This window comes from Scyliorhinus canicula, chromosome 5 (assembly GCF_902713615.1).
Source record: "Scyliorhinus canicula chromosome 5, sScyCan1.1, whole genome shotgun sequence".
Lineage (NCBI taxonomy): Eukaryota > Metazoa > Chordata > Chondrichthyes > Carcharhiniformes > Scyliorhinidae > Scyliorhinus > Scyliorhinus canicula.
In genome coordinates, this window is record NC_052150.1 from 164989994 (window position 1) to 165010922 (window position 20929).

The following is a 20929-nucleotide window of genomic DNA, read 5'->3' on the forward strand; positions in this document are numbered from 1 at the left end:
GGCGCGGGTCTGGTCCGGGATACTTGCGAGGCAGGTCAGGGTTAGGGTTAGGTGCGGGTCTGCTCCGGGTTAGGCGCGGGTCTGGTCCGGTATATTTGCGGGGCAGGTCAGGGTTAGGTGCGGGTCTGGTCCGGGTTAGGCGCGGGTCTGGTCCGGGATATTTACGGGGCAGGTCAGGGTTAGGGTTAGGTGTGGGTTAGGGGCGGGTCTGCTCCGGGTCTGTCTGCGATTTTTCAATGCAGGTCAGAGTTAGGGTTAGGGTTCGGTGCGGGTCTGCTCCGGGTTAGGTGCGGGTCTGGTCCGGTATATTTGCGGGGCAGGTCAGGGTTAGGTGCGGGTCTGGTCCGGGATATTTGCGAGGCAGGTCAGGGTTAGGTGTGGGTTAGGTGCGGGTCTGTTCCGGGTTAGGTGCGGGTCTGTCTGGGATATTTACGGGGCAGGTCAGGGTAAGGGTTAGGGGCGGGTCTGCTCCGGATTAGGTGCGGGTCTGTCTGCAATATTTGCGATGCAGGTCAGAGTTAGGGTTAGGGTTCGGTGCGGGTCTGCTCCGGGTTAGGTGCGGTTCTGGTCTGGGATATTTGCGGGGTGGGTCAGGGTTAGGGGCAGGTCTGGTTTGGGATATTGCGGACAGGTCAGGGTTAGGGTTAGGTGCGGGTCTGCTCCGGGTCTGCTCCGGGATATTTGCGAGGCAGGTCAGGGTAAGGGTTAGGTGCGGGTCTGTCTGCAATATTTGCAATGCAGGTCAGAGTTAGGGTTAGGGTTCGGTGCGGGTCTGCTCCGAGGTGTGGTTCTGGTCCGGGATATTTGCGGTGTGGGTCCGGGTTAGGGGCGGGTGGTCCGGTTTATTTGCGGGGCGATGCGGTGCTTGCCGGGCGGGGGCGCTGTTTGCGGCTCCCTCCGCTCGGGTGGCGAGCGGTTCAGTGATGGCGGAGGACAGCGAGTCGGCGGCCAGTCAACAGAGTCTGGAGCTGGACGATCACGACACCTGCGGCATCGACGGAGACAACGAGGAGGAAAATGAGCAAACACACAGGTAGCCCGGTGGGCAAGGGCGGGCCTGCGGAACCCCCACGCTGGGCAGAGGGATGGGCCCTGCTGTTTGTGGGGTGAGCTGGGGCTGAGGGCCCGGCCGGCAGCATGCCGGGGATACGGGGGGCAGGAGAGGGAATCTCCTCATCCAGGCGGGAGCGAAGGGATGCGAGTCATCAGGCCAGACCGGGGGAGCCGGCAGGCGGGGTGAAAGGGCCCGAGTCCTGGTAACAGGCGGAATCCCAGGGAAACGAGAGGGTGGAGAGGGTAGAGGTCTCTGCCCCTCTGTATTCCCTGTGGGTTGACCCTTTGAGCCTTGTAAGTGTGACAGGTAATTGTGTAGGTGACCCAATCCCTTATCCGCCGAAGGCTAGACAAGTAAATCAGGAGAGTCTTCCCCGCGTTAGGTTTGGTAGGCAAATCACAAGGGATTGATCCCCTACACTGTACACTTGGCAAATAAATGGTGGTTGATACTGGCCTGATTGAGCCCCTGGGCTATGTAAATTGGCAGCTTCAATCCCATGTAGATTTGGCAGGTAAAGGTGGCGGCGTTATTTGCTGGAATGAGATCAGGGGATCAAGCGACAGTTTATCTGAAAGCTTGCAAGGCAAGAGCATCAATATAGCTTTTAACAACACGTTAGTGTAATTGCATCTTCCTCTTCTGTGCCAGTCTCTGTCTCCAGACTGCTGTGAACACAAGACAAACTAACTAACTCGAAATTCACCCCACAAAAGCAGATGTTTTCATAGGGCAAGCAGATGAGATGGAAGGGACCAAGAAAGATCTTGCGAGACTCCAGAAGTAACAGCGTAGGAAGGAGAAACTACTACTGGGTATGCATCGGCTATAATAGGTAAAGAACACATCCAAACTAGGGATGTTTCCATTGCGCCAAGATGTGGAAGAAGAGTGTCTAACTGGGATCTACTATCATTGAAATTGTATATCTGGTGCTGACCTAAAAAATATATTTCGATTTGCAACAGCAGCAATTCATAATTGTATTAACTATCATTTGAATTGTATTCGTAGAAATATTTTTTATTTGGTTTAGTCATCCAGAACTTGCGTATTGCTGAAAAAAGAGACATCTATATGAGACATCTATATAAGCTTTTCATCTTGCACTCATCAGAATAGCTTGCCAGAAATTACTAAACTGTAACAGAGGAACAACAATTTATATTGCATGAGAAGAGGGTGCTGATTGGTTGGTAAGGGGACTCTGATTGGTGGAGGTTTCACCATGGGGAATGCAGCACTTAGCTGCCTGGCTTTCAAATTCAAACTGGGCAGCTTGATTCTGATTGGCCCATGTATTGCTCTGGAGAATGAACCAGGCATTCAAAAATAAAGACTGTTTTTGAGCTTTTGTTTAAATGAAATGGGTGCAAAGTGTGCACATGCTCCTTCTGTCTGCAAAGGACAGTGCCCTGTGTGCCAATATATGTGGCTTCTCATGTGTAAGTGTGCCACCTGCAAGCCAACTGACAATCTTGAATTGGTCTTCAGTGTAATTCTCAGTATAATCAGGATTGTTTCACGGGTGCTGTCCAATTGTGGAATCACATCTAATATTGGACATTATGTTTGGGTCTGGCAAGCATGGGCTGGTTAGGTATGGCCAGTACTTTGTCTGTTGTGAACAGCTAAAAGGACTTGTTGTTTATTACAATCCACTAATTGTTGGGACATACGGCCTACGTACCTGACTTCACATCGGCATTGAAATTCTTACATAACATTGCTTATTTCTGTGTTGGGCAGAACATCTTTTAGATTTGATGGCAGCATCCTGTCAGTGGAGCACACCACTTGTGTTGCTACTGAATAGTAATAGCTTGCAATGGCTAGCTTCACCTGTTGCTCAAATTTTTGAGACACCTTATCCTTCCAGGGTAATTTGTGGTAAGCTGGACACTTTTCAGGATAGTATCAGCCTTTGGCCCATTCAGGAGTTTGTGCGATATACAGTGAGCAGTGACCCGGTCAGGGTTACCATTATCCCACAGGATGGTTTTTGTGTGCCCTATTTCAGCACTAGCTTGCATGGTGAGCAAATGGCTCTGGCCTTAATTACAATGTTGCCGATAAGGCCAATCTTATAGTATGTGGAACTGCAGGAATCCCAACGCATTTATTGACCAGTGAAGGTTGGTTTGCGATAGACAGTTTTGGGACTCCATTGGCAGATTTCTCTGCTAGCACAACGAGGAAACAGAGCTCATTAGACTGCTTAATTTCAATGGTGAATGGGTTCTTTTCTATTGTCAAGTGCAAACCTACATTCACTGAAGAATATGCACAATGGGATCCCTACAATTCCATGCACTATATGATTGGCCTTAACAGCAACTTTGTAAATAGGGCCTGAGCCATTTGCTCATTGTGCAAGCTTGGTGCTGAAATAGGATGCGTCAAAGTCATCCTGTGGGATAATGCAGGTCGGATCATTGCTTGCTGTATTTTGGGCAAACTAATGAATGGGCCGAAGGCTGCCTCCTTTCGGTCCAGAAAAGTGCCTAGTCTATCTCAAGTAAAGGTAACGTGTATCAAAGATTTGAGTGACAGGCGAAGCTAGCCATTGCACGTTGTTAGCATGCAGTAGCAACCAACATAATGCTGCCGTCAAGTAAAAAGATGTTCTGCCTACCACAATAATGAGTTATATGGTGTAAGAATTTTAGTGCCGCTGTGATGTCAGATATATAGGCTGTATGTCCCAACGATTGGTGAATGGTATAGAAGAGCATGGTCCTTTAGCTGTTCAGAATAGGCAAAGTACGGACTGAACCCAACCAGCCCTTGCTTGAAAATCTCAAAACATAATGTCTAACATTAGATATGATTCCAGGGATGGACAACACCTGCTAAATAATCCTGATTGTGCTAAAAATTACACTGAAAACCAATTTAAGGTTGCCGGTCGGGCTCACAGTGTGACTTACAGGTGCTAGGAGCCACATATATTCACACATAGGGTCCTGTCCTTTACAGACAGAAGGAACACGTCCACATATTGCACCTTTCTTAATTCGACAAAGCTTAGGGAGCAGTCATTTGCTTGTTCATTCCCCTGAGAAATGCCTTGACCATTCGGAATCAAGCTGCCATGTTGAATTTCAACAGTTCTGGGCACCTAACTGCTGCACGCTGACGCTGCATTCTCCATGGCAACGTCTCTACCTATCAGCCCTCTCTTCTGATGTATTGTAAATTATTGTTCTCCTTTTTGGTACTTTCTTGCAAGTTATCCTAATGAGTGCAAGGTGAAACGTTCAGATAGCATGTCTGCAATATAATTTTTCTGCAATACAATTTTTGTTCTTTTGAACATATAAACGTAGAAGTGATGGACTGTTTTACATTTTTAAAATGTCACTATGATTGGCCATGATAAATTGTCCTTAGTGACCAAAAAGGTTGGGAGGGCCTATTGGGTTACGGGGATAGGGTGGAAGTGAGGGCTTAGGTGGGTCGGTGCAGACTCGATGGGCCGAATGGCCTCCTTCTGTACTATATGTTCTATGTAGCACTGAGCTGCATTTGCGGGAGATATGACCATAAGAAATAGGAACAGAGGTAAGTTGTTCGGCACTCGAGCCTGCTCCGCCATTCAATAGGATCGTGACTGATCCAACATTCCTCACGTCCACTTTCCTGCCCTTTCCCCAGAATCCTTGATTCCCTTACTGATCAACAAATTATCTTTCTCGGCCTTAGATATACACAAGGACTGTGCCCCCACAGCTCTCTGTGCCAAGGAGTTCCACAGACTCTCATCTCCCTCAGAGAGAAAATTCCTCATCATTGCAGTCTTAAATTGGCACCCCTTCATTCTGAAACTGTGTCCTCTGGTCCTAGACTGTCCCATGAAGGGAACCATCCCTTCTGCATTTACCCTATCAATCCCCTTGAGAATGGTGGATTATAATAATAATCTTTATTGTCGCAAGTTGGCTTACATTACATTACATGGCAATTCCGGCGCACACAGAAGGGTACACAGAGGGAGAATTCAGAATATCCAATTCACCTAACAGCACTTCTTTCGGGACTTGTGGGAGGAAACCGGAGCACCCGGAGGAAAGCCACACAGACATAGGAAGAACGTGCAGACTCCATACAGACAGTGACCCAAGCTAGGACTCGTATCTGGGACCCTGGAGCTGTGAAGCAACAGTGCTACCCACTGTGCTACCGTTCCGTGTTAGTGGTAACATTGACGACTAGCAATCTAGAAGCCCACGCCAGGCCTGGGGACATGGCAAATGCATTGGGGACATGGGTTCAGATCCCACCATGGCAGCTGGTGGAATTTAAAGTCAGTTAATGAAACTTGGAAGCTAGTCTCAGTAACCATGACCATAAAATTATCATTGGCCATAAAAACCCATCTGGTTCAGTAATGCCCTTTAGGAAGAAAATCTGTCACCTTTACCTGATTTGGCCGACATGTGACTCTAGACTCTCAGCGATCTGGTTCACTCTTAACTATCCTCTGAAATAGCCTAGCGCGCCTCTCAGTTCAAGGACAATTAGGGATGGGCAACAAATGCTGGTCTAGCCAGCAACGCTCACATCCCATTAACAAATTAAACAAATACTAATTTGACCGTTGAAATATCTGGTATCATTGGGCAGGGATTTAAAACATAGCTCACTCGGCTAAATCGCTGGCTTTTAAAGCAGACCAAGCAGGCCAGCAGCACGGTTCGATTCCTGTACCAGCCTCCCCGGACAGGCGCCGGAATGTGGCGGCTAGGGGCTTTTCACAGTAATAAGCGATTTTCATTTATTCAACACTCAGAAATGATTTCTGCCATAACGGAATATGCCAAGCAACAACTCAGTTACAGATCCAACACCGTTCCAGTCTGGAATGCTTTGGTCCAAGTCAGTTCTGGATTTTGGAATTTTCGGGATTATAGGATGGTGTTAGGATGCCTAACGACAAGGGTCAACTGGCAAACACCATACGTATAACTATTTACCAGAACATAAATTAGTGATAAAATATTATAACGCAGTAAGAGAAAGTGTGTTACCATCCAAAAACAACATCATCCATGTTTCCACTCCACCAAGTCGTGTACTAAAATTATGCTGGCAACGTTGATGGAACTGCTTAGGACTGCTCAAAATATTTCCAGACAACTGGGTATTTCCGAGCAATAGATTTCTGAACTGGAGAGTTGCAGTGCATTGTATTGTTTTATGATGATAAAACCCAAGGTGGAAATTGCGCTTCCATTTTAAAAAGTCTACAGTAGTGCATTAATCGTGCACAGTTATTTCCTAACTGTAGTCAGAAATATGGTTAACTTTGTATTTTGTAGGGAACTTTGGTCAAAAGTCGCAATTGAATTACATGATCGATTTGTTAGCTGCATGCCTGTACCAGACTCCCTGGACAGGCGCTGGAATGTGGCGACTAGGGGCTTTTCACAGTAACTTCATTGAAGCCTACTCATGACAATAAGCGATTTTCATTTTCATTTCATTTCATGCCCAACAAAAACAATGAAATCTTTTCAACCACTATGTTAAAGAGATCTCTGGAAGTGCAGAACAATAAAAATGTAGTGTTGTGTTGTTTCATGTGGTTGAAAGGAACAGGGCTTTGAGAGAGTTGTTTGAAATATTAGATTGTTTGGAATAATTAGAGCAACAGGTTGAGATAATGTAATAACCTACAGCAGATAACTGCCATCTGAATCATAGAATTTAATTATTGGTCTGAAATTGCCCCTGTGCGTTGTGTTTTAGTTTACACCATTGACAGGTTATTGAGTGATTGATTTTACTTTTGTGTTCACTTTTGTGAAGACTGCTGATCCATCTGATTGTAATGCAGAAGGATTCTTGTTCCCCGGATTACTAGTTTATCAAGAAATAATTTGCAGTAGATTGGCAAGTCAGCTATAAGCAGTTGATTATGATATTTTTGACACAAAGATTCAGACCATTCTTTGAGCTCCTCCACTGCTTCCCTTTGCCCACCAAATCAAACCTAGTCCGAGGCAATCCTTAGGTTCATACTACTTCTATTATCTCTCCAATCTTCCGTTCCTTCTTTGGGTTGAACACTGTCATGAGACCCATGTGACTTTATTGTTTCATGAGATGTGTGCATCACTGGCAAGGCCAGCATTTGCTGTCAACCCCTAATTTCACTTGAGTGGCTTGCTGAGCCATTTCAGAGAAGAGTTAAGAGTTAATCACACTCCTGTGGGTGTGAAGTCACATCTAGGCCAGACCAGATAATGATGGCAGATTTTCCTTAACGTTAGTGAACCAAATGGGTTTTTACAATAGTAGTGATAGTTTCTTGGTCACCATCACTGAGACTAGCTTTATATTCCAAACTAATTAATAGAATTTAAACTCCACCAACTGCCTTGGTGGGATTTGAACCTGTGTCCCCATAGAACCTGTGTCCCCATTCACCTGAAGAAGGAGCCGTGCTCCGAAAGCTCGTGTTTGAAACAAACCTGTTGGACTTTAACCTGGTGTTGTAAGACTTCTTACTGTGCTCACCCCAGTCCAACGCCGGCATCTCCACATCATGGCTCCCATAGAATTAGCCTGCGGCATTAGATTACCAGTCCAGTGATATTACCATTACACTATCACCTCTCCTGTACCTTGAACCGTTGCTGCTAAACTACTGACCATCAAACTTACTTTCCTGGTCTCCATGCTAGTTGACATTCTAACTCGTCCCTTTTCAACACTTCTTCCCCACTCTTTCCCCACCCTTTCAAAACTATTGTAATCAACAAATTCTCAAAAAAATATATTCTTGACCCTTCTGTTCTTGACTATTACTCTTCCTCCGAAGACTGCGTGCCAAACAAAGTAGTACGCACGTTCCCCAACTGGAAACTATGGCTTGATTGGGAGATTGACTCCCTACTGAAAGCCAGGTATGAGGCGTTGAAGTCGAGCACCCCTGAACTGTACAAGAAATCCAGGTAGGACACATCCAAAGTCATCAGGATGCCAAGAGACAATATCAGACCAAACTAGAGTCCCAGACTAACGTCATGGAGTCTTGCTGATTGTGGCAAGGCTTAAACAACATAACGGGCTACAAAGCGAAGCCGAACAGAATCTCTGGCAGCAGCGCACCCCTCTACAATGAAATCAATGCATTCTATGCTTAGTTCAAACCGGAAACCATCAAACAGCTGCCAACTGCCCCAGCAGCCTTGGACACACTAATACCCACCATCACAGCTTCCGAAGTCGGATCGGCCTTCTTGAAAGTGAACCCTCGGAAGCTGGCGGGTCCTGACGGGGTCCCTGGCTGTGCAGTTAGATCCTGCGTGGACCAGCTGGCAGATGTGTTCGCGGACATCTTCAAGCTCTCCCTACTCTGCCCCGAGTTCCCCACCTGTTACAAGAAGACCACCATCATACCGGTGCCAAAGAAGAACCAGACAATATGCCTCAATGATTATCGTCCAGTGGCCTTGACATCGATTGTAATGAAGTGCTTCGAGAGGTTGGTCATGAGGCACATCAACTCCATACTCCCAGAATACCTAGATCCACTGCAATTCGCATACCTCCACAGCAGACGCTATCTCCCTACACTCATCCCTGGAGCATCTCGACAACAAGGACTCCTACATCAGACTCCTATTAATTGACTACAGTTCCGCCTTCAACACCATAATCCCAGCCAAACCCGTATCTAAGCTCCAAAACCTAGGACTTGGTTCCTCACTCTGCAACTGGATCCTCGACTTTCTGACCCATAGACCACAATCTTTAAGGATAAACAACAACACCTCCTCCACAATAGTTCTCAATACCGGGGCCCCGCAAGGCTGCGTACTTAGCCCCCTACTATACTCCCGATACACACACACACCTGTGTGGCAAAATATGGCTCCAGCTCCATCTACAAGTTTGCTGACGGCACAACCTTAGAGGGTCGGAGCTCCAACAACGATGAGTCAGAATACAGGAGGTAGATAGAGAACCTGGTGGAGTGGTGTAACGCCAACAATCTCTCCCTCGATGTCAGCAGAACTAAAGAGCTGGTCATTGACTTCAGGAAGCAAAGTATCATACACACACCTATCTGCATCACTGGTGCCAAGGTGGAGATGGTTGACAGCTTCAAATTCCCAGGTCTGCACATCACCAACAATCTGTCCTAGTCCACCCATGTCGACAGTACGACCAAGAAAGTACAACAGCGCCTATACTTTCTCAGGAAACTAAGGAAATTTGGCATGTCCACATTGACTCTTACCAACTGTTACAGATGCATCATAGAAAGCATCCTATCTGGCTGCATTACAGCCTGGTATGGCAACTGCTCGGCCAAGACCGTAAGGAACTGCAGAGAGTCATGAACACCACCCAGTCCGTTACACTAACCTGCTTCCTATCCATTGACTCTGTCTACACCTCCCGCTGCCTTGGGAAAGCTGGCAGCAGAATAAAGACCCCTCCCACCCGGCTTACTCACTCTTCCAACTTCTTCCATCGGGCAGGAGATACAAAAGTTTGAGAACACGCACAAACAGATTCAAAAACAGCTTCTTCCCCGCTGTTACCAGACTCCTAAATGACCGTCTTATGGACTGATCTGATCTCTTCGCACATTTTCTCTACTGAATAGTACTACATTCCTGTATGCTTCACCTGATGCCAGTGTCTATATGTTTACATAGTGTGTTTTATGTTTGCCCTATCTATTTTCTTTTCATGTACGGAATGATCTGCCTGAGCTGTAGCAGAATAATACCTTTCACTGTACTTCGGTACACATGACAACAAACAAATCCAATCCACTTCCATTACTATTTCTCTTTCCTCTGCAAATTCCTTAAACATTCAACTTCCAAACCTGAACTCCATGTTTGAATCATACCAATTTCTATTCAGGTTGCTGAAATAGCTCTCATCCAACTCTGTGACTTTGATTGTGATGCATTATTCCTCTTTGGTCTCCAACCTTTGATATAGTCAATGACACTATCCCCTTCCATGCTTCAGATCAGTGGAACTCCCCTAGTTTGGATATACAAAAAGAGAAGAAACTTCATTTTCCTGCCTGCTCCCCATATCCCTTAATTCCTTGAAACCAAAAATCTGTCTGCTGCAGTCTTAAGTGGATTAAACAGCAGAGCATTCACAACCCTGGGGGGGGGGGGGGGGGGGGAGGGGGGGGGGGGGGGGGCTAGAGAATGCCAGAGAATGCCAGAGATTCACAATTCTTTGAGTTGTAAGGGTCCTTCCTGTTTATTCCCTCAGTTCACCTTTCTTTTACCATTATCATTTTGGATGGATGGGTGATTAATGGATGTGTATCTTTAAGTCAGGCAGCAGAGAGAATGAGGAATTCAGAAGTTACCTTCAGCTGGTCTCTGCTAGTTTGTAAAGAAGCTTCTGATCTTTTGCCACCAGAGAGAGAGATGATTGGCTGGGGCCAATTAATTGGCCAAAAGACTGTACTCTGCCCAGTAGCAGGTGCTGATTGGATCCTGTCCCACTGGAATGATTTTCAGAGTCCCAAAGAGCTCACTTTGGAAGCACAGAGATAAGGATTCACTCTCCTCCATGTTTTCTCCAGAAAGGCTGTTGAGTGCTGTAATTCTGGAACTGCAGACAACCTGAATGAATACATCTACAGGAAAACCTTTATTGGTTGCAAACAAAGACCAGGACCCTCCCTCTCTCCAGAAAGGCTGTGAGTGTTGTATTTCAGAAACTACAGAGGCCTGAATGAACCTACAATAAAGCCTCGGACTGAAAGTAAAATTTGAAGAAATGCTGGAAACAACTATTTGAAACAAAGACTCTTTTTCCCTTATTTTTGTTTCACCCCTTCCCCTCTGCCTGTCGTGTGTGTGTATAGGAGGTGGGGGGCAAGTTAAAGCGGGGAGATCGGAATTAGATAATAGTTAACCAGTTTTATTTGCTGCATATTTCATTACAGTCCTTGTTATTAATAAAAAGTAATTGTGTTTACATTTATAAACCTGGTGCCTGTAATTATTGGGCAGCAAAGACCTCGGGTATTTTTCTAAAAATTATTGGTTAATTCGCTTGTGTTTTGACTTCAGGTCAAGTGGGACTGGAATTGACTGTGCACTAGCCCAGGGTGTCGTAACAGAGTAAAATCATTTCTTCTCATCTGAGTCCTAAATGATCAACCCTTTATCCTGAGACTGTTCTCCCTGTGTTTTAGATTCCCAACCGGCGGAAACAATCTCTGTCCACCCTATTAAGCCGCTGGAGAATATTGTAGGCTTCAATGAGATCACCCTCATTCTTCTCAATATCAGAGAGGAGAAAGCCAAATTTATTTTGCCTCTCATTATGGGACAACCCCTCATCCCAGGGACCAATTTAGTGATCCTTCACTGCACCGCCTCCTATAGGAGTACATCCTTTTCTAAATGTGGAGACAAAAGCTCGATACACAGTATTCCAGATGTGGTCTCACCAAAATGCTGTACAATTATAGTAACACTTCTTTACTCTTGTACTTTTAATTCCCTTGCAATAATGACCAATATGTCATCTGCACATTTTATCTGTCATAGCCAGAGTATCTCCAGCAATAGCTCTCTTCTCTATCCTGCACTATTAATTGTGGAGTCCGCCAAAGATATAGGGTCAGCTATACACATAGATTCTTTATTGTTTCTATGTTTTAATACAAATTTCAGTGGAACTTGAGCACAACTTGATGGAGCTTTTCATGTTACATGTGACATAAAATGTCTGTTTCCAGGATAGTTCGCAATGTCAAAGCATAAAGTGGGTAGCACAGTAGCACAGTAGCACAAAGTGGATAGCACTGTGGCTTCACAGCGCCAGGGTCCCAGGTTCGATTCCCCGCTGGGTCACTGTCTGTGCGGAGTCTGCACATTCTCCCCGTGTCTGCGTGGGTCCTCCGGGTGCTCCTGTTTCCTCCCACCGTCCAAAGATGTGCAGGTTAGGTGAATTGGCCATGCTGAATTGCCCATAGTGTCCAAAAATGGTAGGAGGGGTTATTGGGTTACGGGAATAGGGTGGAAGCGAGGGCTTAAGTGGGTCGGTACAGACTCGGTGGGCCGAGTGGCCACCTTCTGCATTGTATGTTCTATAAATATATAATACACTGTGCAGTTATTGCTATCTTTACTCCATCTCTACTTGATTTATATGATTAGCAGACAGTATCAATGCACCATTTTCTCCATAAGTATATTAATACTGGCACCTGCATTAATCCTATTTCAACAATATTTTGATCATTAAGATTTCCTTTCTTAAACATGCCAAATGTGAGGGAAATGATTTGCGCTGCGGTATTATCCTTTCACTTTGGCACTTGGATTGACATTCTGCCCAGCCTGATCGGATTCAAGATTTCACTCCCAGTTTCTATGAACAACATACTTGATCTGATTTTCAATGATTTCAAGCAAGTTCCTAGTCAGTATAGATCTACTTCAGCCTGTTCATTAATTGACTAATGTTTATTAATTTGTAATTGACGAAGAGAGCAGTGTTGGAGTGATATTTAAATGCAGTCAGTAAACAACCATTGCTTTAACACTGGCTTGCATTGTTCTCTGCAGGGAAACAGGCATGGTTATAGGTATTCATTCTTAAACATATACTTAGAGCTCTGCTGGACAGCGGTAGTAAAATGTTTAATTGAACAGAGTTGATATAATTGTTCTGACTAACAATAGTTTGTTCGGGCAGCACTTTAAATTGTGACTTCATTAAAAAGTTGATTTGTTTTTTGTTGTGGTTAAGTTTAAAACCATAGTACATTGGTAAAATCTGAAAATAACAATCTTTAGTTAGACGTTTCTAAGAAAGTTGAGAGTCTTATCACACCTCATAAGCTTTGAGCTGAAGATAATTCCGATCAGCTCTATTGGGTTTCCACCCCCAGCTACAGTATTGAAATGACTCATCAAAGTCAAATGACATTTTGTGTAGCTGTGACAAAAGGCCAATTATTCCTGCCCCTCCCTTGACCTATCTGCAGCCTTTGACGTGGTTGACCACACCATTCCAGGATATTTTACTTTGTGTTATTCCTGTGAAGAGCCTTGGGATGTTTTATTATGTTACGTATAAATTGTTCTATCAACAAAAAGTATTAAACTTTATACCATTACCTTAATAATTCTTTGAAAAACTCAAATCTTCTGGCTGTGGGCTTTGTATGACTTAGTTAAAACATATAAGTTACTGAGGAGTCTTGACAGGGTGGATGTGGAGACAATGTTTCCTCTCGAACTAGGGGTTACTTTTTAAAAATAATGGGGCACCCATTTAAAACAGATGAGGCAAATGTTTTCACTCAAAGGGTCCTGCGTCTTTATTTCTCTCTTCCTGAGAAGGTGGTGGAAGCAGAGAGCTGGATAAATTCTTGGTAAGCAAGGGGATGATGGTTATCATAGGTAGGCGGGATGCAGAGTTGAGGTTACTATCAGAACAGCCATTACCTCATAAAATGGCGGAGCAGGCTCAAGGCAAGGGACAGAATGACCTCCTCCTGCTCCTTGTTTGTAAGAGGCTACAGTGGTAGGGTGGGGTGTGACAGTGCAGAGATTTGTAATCAATAGGTGGTTGAATGCAAATCATGGAGGACAGGATTTTAAGGTAGATGGGATGGAGTACATGTTGAATGCAGGGGGGGGGGGGGGGGGGGGAGAAGAGTTTGAGCAAGTTGACATTTGCATTGGATGAAGCTGACCGTGAGATAAATGAATGCCTGGAAATTAAGAAGATCCAAATAAGCTTCAATTGCTGCATGCGTTAAGTAGAGTAAACAAAAATAGATGGTGAAAGAAAGGGTGTGGGATTGGAAGCTCTGATCATTGTTAAAAATGAATTGAGATTATTTGTCCCCATTAAGAAAAGGCTTGGTCAAAAGATGTATTTATTGATTAGGTGTGAGTTTTCTGGCAAAAGCTGACAGGCTTGGTGTGCTTTTGTTAATAAACAAAAGAACTTTCTTGCCCAACTAAAAATTAATGTCAAGACAGCTTAATAGCAAGGGGACTGATGGATCAAGTTGGATATCATTGTCATACAAATGTGATTGGTGTGGTAAAATAGTTCTTTTGACCTCTGCTCATTGCTTGTAGGAAATGCAAGTTGTTAAGGCATCGAATAGTTGTTGCCATGCTGAACCTTCTTAATTATATTTTAGAAGGTCTGTTATGACAGCATGCTAATCCTAGTCATCAGACTCCCATTTTCTTTGAAACTTGAAGTGGTGCAGCAGTGCCATTGAGTCTTAGAAAATGTTAAATCGTCTAGTGTGTGAAACCTATTTGACTGACGTATCTTAAGTCTGGCCTCCGATGAGCAGACTGACAGTAATATAGTAACAGTTTCAGGCAGGAGATAACCATTAGCAATCTAATAATCTTTTATTATAACAAGTATGAAGTTAGTACACATAGCCACCGTATTCCTTATTTCTAATAAAAACAAAATACTGTGGATGCTGGAGATCTGAAATAAAAATAGAAAGTGCAAGTAAATCTCAGCAGGCCTGACAGCACCTGTGGAGAGGGAAACAAGAGTTCATGTTTCGCGTCCGATGTGACTCCTCTTCAGAATTTATGATCTACAATTTCCATTAACTTAGTTGAAGGTGTTGAGTGTATTATAACCAAATTTGCTGATGATAAAAATTTGCTGATGATACAAATATAAGCAAATTATGAGGAGGGCATAGAGTCTGCAAAGGAATGTAGATGGGTTAAGTGAGTAGGTAAATATTTGGCCAGAAGGTGTATAATGTGGGAAAATGTGAGGTTTTCCACTTTGGCAGGAGAATTCCAGTAGCAGAATAATATTTAAATAGAGACTGCAGAATGCTGCAGTACAGAGGGATCTGGGCATCCTGTACAAGGATGCCCAGATCGCTCTGTACCACAGCATTCTACAATCTTGCTCTATTTAAATAATAATGCATGCTTCTAGCAGGCATAAGTGAGCCATATTATGAGCTCAGCTTATTATGTTAAATTAAATGTTAGTGTAACTGAGGGCACTCAGGATAATTCGGCAAGTGCAACCCAATTGTGGGATCACAGCTAACATTAGTTGTTTTATTTTGAATTTTGCGAGCGTGGGCTGGTTGAGTATGGTCTGCACGAGTATGTAAAGTACAGGTTTTGGTGGACTGGTCAGCACAATGTTCCCACTGCTAAAAAGCAAACAGTGTTGGGATGCGTAAATACATCTGTCTACTTGGCTCTGTTGAGGTGATACCACAGAACCATAAGTACCTATAGCATAGAGGAGATAATTTGGCCAGTTATGCCTGTGCTGGCTCTTTGAAAGAGCAGTTATGCTTATCCTACAAATTTTGTGAGTATCTCTCAAAGATCCAACTCCCTTTTAACAGCACAGGAAATTGGAGCAGAATTATGTCCTGGCCCCTCGAGCAATAGTAAGATCATTGGTGATCTGATTATTGCCATCACTCCACTTTCCGGCCCACTCTCCATACCCTTGCTTCCCTTGTAAATAAAAAATCTGTCTAACACAGCCTTGAATATGTTTAATAAGCCAACCTGCACTCCTCACTGGGGAAGAAAATTCCAAAGATTAACAACCCCTGAGAGAGGAAATTCCATCCCCTATCCCTCATAAATGGGACTCCTTTCCATTAAACTAAAGCTCCCAGTTGTAGATTCCCATGACAGGAAAACATCCTCATAGCACCTAACCCAGGGGTGGGCAAACTACGGCCCGTGGGCCGCATGCGGCCCGCCAAAGGTCTTTATGCGGCCCACCAAGTCATTAAAAAAAAATAATTTTTTTTTAATTTAAAAATTTTTTTTTTTTAAGGTTAATGGGGGGGCTGTTGGGTTACTTACTGGTATAGGGTGGATACGTTGACTTGAGTAGGGTGATCATTGCTCGGCACAACGTCGAGGGCCGATGGGCCTGTTCTGTGCTCTACTGTTCTATGTTCTATATGAGGCGCCCAGAATCATAACCGGGTGAAGTAATTATTTTACTTAATATACTATGCGGCCCTTTAAAATTGTGAATTTCTGAATGTGGCCCTTGCACGGAAAAGTTTGCCCACCCCTGACCTAACCTGTCAAGCTGCCTCAGAATCTTAAATGTGCCAGTAAGAGCAGCTTTCATTATTCTAAACTTCAATGAGTAGAGGCGCAACCTGAGCAACCTTTCCTAATGGGACAATCTCTTCATCCTTGAATCAACCTGATTGATTCTTTGAAATGCCTCCAATGTAAGTATATCCTTCCTCAAATAAGGTGACCAAAACAGTATTCTTGCACAGTATTCGAGGTGCAATCTCACAAATGCTCTGCACAGGTGCAGCAAAACATCCCTACTTTTATACCACCACTTACAATAAAGGCCAACCTAAAGTCTTCCTAATTACTTGTTGCACCTGCATGCTTGCTTATTTGTATTTCATGTTCAACTAACCCAGACCCCTACCTACCAAATAATTCTGCAGTCTCTCCATTTAAATAATAATCTGCTATTTAATTGTTCCTTCCAAAGTTCTCTGCAAACAAAAAGACTTTTACAAGCTGTATGCATTTTTTGAATTACCTGAGAGTTTGGGGAGCCTATACTTCTTTGTCACTTCTTTCATGGCAATACCTCAGTCAATCAGAATTGACTTACCAACCAGTCAGCACCCCTTTTTTCTTGTCGTATAAATTGTTGTAATCATGTAAAATTTGGCATTCTTGCATTTGTCTGGTTGAGTGCAAGTTGAAAAACTTTGGCAACATGTAGCAATATTCAAGTTTTGTACTACCAAACAACTGTTATAATGTCTGTTTTCCATTGCTTTCTAAACCTGTTGACAGAAGTCCTGGAGGGGATACTGGAGCCAGAAAGAAGAAGAAAAAGCAGAAAAAAAAGAAAGAGAAGCCTAGTTCTGCTAGCACCAAGTCAGACTCTGCTTCAGATTCACAGGAAATCAAAGTTCAACAGCCTCCTTCAAAAGTGAAGTTACTTTTTTATATGTTATTTATTCATTTACTTACAACATATGTAGGACAAAAAGAAACACACAATTTCTTAAGTAAAAGTACCTGTAAGTGTGTTGTAACACATGAGCATGTTTGATGAACTTGAAACGGGCTAGTGCTTAGAACTTGGATATTTATCTACTAGCTTGCTGCTGACTAGGAAGTTCGATGACTTGTTAGTGTAGATGCTGTACGCATCAGCAGCAGGATTCTATGGTCAACATGATTTGGTGTCAAACTAATACTGGCTGTTTTTAGTTGGATTCGCTGCCGGGACTCTTTCAACCATTAATTCAATTGTGTGCCAAATAAAATGCATTCATACAGTCCTAGTTTTAATTCCATTTATTCTTCCTTTTGATTAATCCTGTGTATGGTTTCACAGGTTCTTGAAGCTCCCTGCTACCCCAAAGATATGCTCATTCTGGATGTGAGTGTCTAAATAGTGAATCCTAGAAACCTATTTCCATGGGTTATGCCTCAACCGTGCACAGCCCATTCTCATCCAACATTCTCTGGTTTGAAAGTTTGCCTACTCCATTCTCCATCCTTTGCAGCATCACCTATGTAGTCCAGCTTGGCAAACTTAAGACCAAAAGAACAAAACAGTGGCTGATATCTATGACAGGTGCTAGGTCTTCATGATTTTGTCAGGACACATGCCACTGGAGCTGCAATCTAGCATTCTATATCAATATAAATTTCTGTTAAAATCTCATTTGTTACATTACTCGATACAGCTCTCCTCTGACTGCATCATCACTCTGGAAATGGTAAAATATAGAATTTTACTTTTTGCGCTTATGTCTGACTAATTTGATTGAATCTTTTCAGGAACTGACAAGTAGGGTTGATGGTTAGACTGCATTTTGAATACAGTATCCATTTCTGGCTTTCGAGACACAAAATGCTGGAAGTAAGGCAGATAAAAGCCAAAAAGAAGGCTGACCTGAATGACGAGGAAAGACAGAAATGTAAGCTGTTAATCCTGGAAAGTAATTGTCAGGGAAATAATCTTAGAGGGACATATGATGGTTCTGAGAATGAAAATAGTAAATCCAGACTAATATTTCAAATGTGAATTAAATTGCCAGACTAGGACAATGGGGCAGTGGTCCAAACTAGACATTTAGGATTAAAAATTTGTCACACACAATGATCATAGAACATACAGTGCATTTGGCCCATTGAGTCTGCACCAACCCACTTAAGCCCTCACTTCCACTCTATCCCCGTAACCCAATAACACCTCCTAACTTTTTTGGTCACTAAGGGAAATTTATCATGGCCAATCCACCTATGTCATGTTAAATGGACTTTCATATGGAATACTTGAGGCAAAACTGTGAGAAACATTTAGGAGACAATTAGAATGGATTTCCTCATCTTTAACTGTCCTAACTAATTTATTAAAGTTTTTCGAGGAAGCCTCAACCAGAGTGGATAGAGAGGAAGCAGTAGATGTGTTGTATTTCCACTTCCAGAAAGCCTTTGACAAGGTACCTCACAAAAGGCTAAGCCATAAAACAATCCCCATGGCATTAGAGAGTATATTGGCATGGATAGAGAATTGGCAAATAGACAGGAAAAAGCGGGTTGTGATAAGGGGTTCTTTTTCAGGTTGACGTCCTGTAACTAGTGCGGCTCCGCAGGGATCAGTGCTGGGACCCAACTGTTTACAATATATATTCATTGCTTGGAGGAAGGAAGCGAATGTACTGTAGCCAAATTGCAGCAGACAACACCAAAATAGGTGGAAAGGCAAGTTGAGAGAGAGCTACAAACAGTTTGCAAAGAGATATTGATAGGTTAGGTAAGTGGGCAAAAAGTTAGCAAATGGAGTATAATGTGGGAAAATGTGAAGTTATTCATTGGAAGGGAGAACAAAAGAGCAGTATTATTTAAATTCAGAAAGCTGCAACACCAAGGGACTTGGGGGTACTTTTGCATGAAAAACAGAAAATTAGCACACAGATGCAGTGGGTAGTCAGGAAGGCTAATGGAACATTGGCTCTTATTTCAAGGGGGGTTGGAGTATAAGAGAAGAGAAGCCTTGCAGCAATTGTACAGGGCACTGGTGAAACCACATCTGGAGTACTGTGAGCAGTTTTGGCCCCCTTATTCATGGAAATATATTGGGGGCGATTCCCGTTCCGCGGACCAAGTCCCCGCGCCATCGTGAACGCCCACAGGGGGCCAGCAGGGCGCTGGAGTAGTTCACGCCACTCCAGCGTCCCTACGTGGTGCCAAATGGTCGCCGCGCCAACCCGCGCATGCGCAGTTGGGGCAGCTCAATCCTGCGCATGCGCAGTTGGGCCGCGCCATCTTGCGCATGTGCGGGGATCTTCTTGCGCGCGTCGGCCCCGACACAATATGGCGTGGGTGTTCAGGGGCCGGCCGCTGCGGAATGTAGGAGGGGGAGAGGCCTGTCCGCCGATCGGTGGGCCCCGATCGCGGGCCAGACCCCTTCGGAGGCGCCCCCTGGGGCTCTTTCTCCCCCCTCTCCACAGGCCGACCCCCGAGCGTTCCCGCAGAGTTCCTGCCGGCAGCGATCAGGGGTGGACGGCGCCAGCGGAACCCTGTCGTGTCGGAGCGGCCCGCTCGGCCCATCCGGGCCGGAGAATCACCACTCGCCTTTTGCGGCGATTTTCCAAGCAGCCTGGCGCAATTCGCGCGGCGCTGGTTTTGGGGTGGTGGGAGAAACGCGTGGTGCGATTCGCGCGGCATGGTGCGATTCGAGCGGCGCCCCCGGTCATTCTCCCACCCGGCGTGGTGGGGGAGGGGGGGGGGGAAGCGGGGGGGGGGGGGGGGGGGGGGGGAGAGAATACCACCTATTATTTTATTGAAGGCGGTTCTGAGAAGGTTCACTTATATGATCCCCAGTATGGAGGGATTGTTTTATGAACAAGGGTTGGGACTCTACTCAATGGAATTAGAAGAATGGGAGGTGATCTCATTGAAACATATCGGATTCTTAAGGAGCTCAACAGGGTAAATGTTTCCCCTCATGGGAGAGTAGGACCTGAGGGCATAGTCTCAGAATAAAGGGATCCCAATTTAAGACTGAGATGAGGAGGAATTTCAACAGTGGGTTGTGAGTCTTTGGAACTCCTTGCCTCAGAGGGCTGTGGGGACAGAGTCCTTGGGTATACTTAAGGCTGAGATAGATAGAGTCTTGATCAGTAAGGCAATCGAGCATTACGGCAAATGAGCAAGAAGGTGGACACAAGGAATGTTGGATCAGCCATGATCCTATTGAATGGTGGAGCAGGGTTGAGGGGCCGAACGACCTACTCTGTTCCTATTTCTTATGGCTTTATGGTCTGTTGTGTTATGGGGCAATCTATTCTTATTAGATTCATGAAATATGAATGTTAAGTCCTGCAGCCTGCTGCAATGATCTCCCTCCTTCCCTGAAGCAGATTCTCCAACAAGCTGGAATCCCGCCATTAGACGAGTGATATTTATTTGAATTGTGCACTGAAATATTACACAAAGTCAAATGTAGGCCCTGAGAGAGGATAGAACTTGCAGTTCACCAAAGATGTGCTGAAGTTGTGCAAGGTGATACTTAATAAAAATATTATCTTTATAGGGAACCACCTAGAAATTGATTTGCTGATAAGAGTTTATAATTATTAGTGTCTTAATCCATTAGCTTTATTTCTTTATTATTTTATAACACTGGACCTATTGCTTTGCATTTAAAAATATTTAGTGATTCGAAGAGGTAACAGAAGAATGTTCAAAACATTTTCTGCAACAATTGATACTGACCTTGAAGTGCTTTATGTTGCTAGGTATCAAGCAGGCAAATGTTCCAAACCTAATACATTCCAAATTTTGCTGGATTTTGGCCAAGCTTGATAAAGAATTT

General features: G+C 44.2%; 1 protein-coding gene across 7 annotated transcripts in view; it reads left to right on the forward strand.

Moving 5' to 3' along the window:
- Window positions 1-864: 864 nt before the first annotated feature.
- nmt2 (N-myristoyltransferase 2) overlaps window positions 865-20929 on the forward strand; it is a 57547-nt gene continuing 37482 nt past the window's right edge. For 2 of the 7 annotated variants that reach the window (XM_038797954.1, XM_038797955.1), the window contains exons 1-2: window positions 877-1033; window positions 16888-17026. In XM_038797954.1, coding sequence (XP_038653882.1) covers window positions 1018-1033; window positions 16888-17026 — 155 coding nt within the window. In that variant the 5' untranslated portion in view covers window positions 877-1017. Of the gene's footprint in view, window positions 1034-16887; window positions 17027-17886; window positions 18027-20929 lie in introns of those variants that run through there. The other 5 variants (XM_038797958.1, XM_038797961.1, XM_038797956.1 and 2 more) reach the window with 4 other exon arrangements.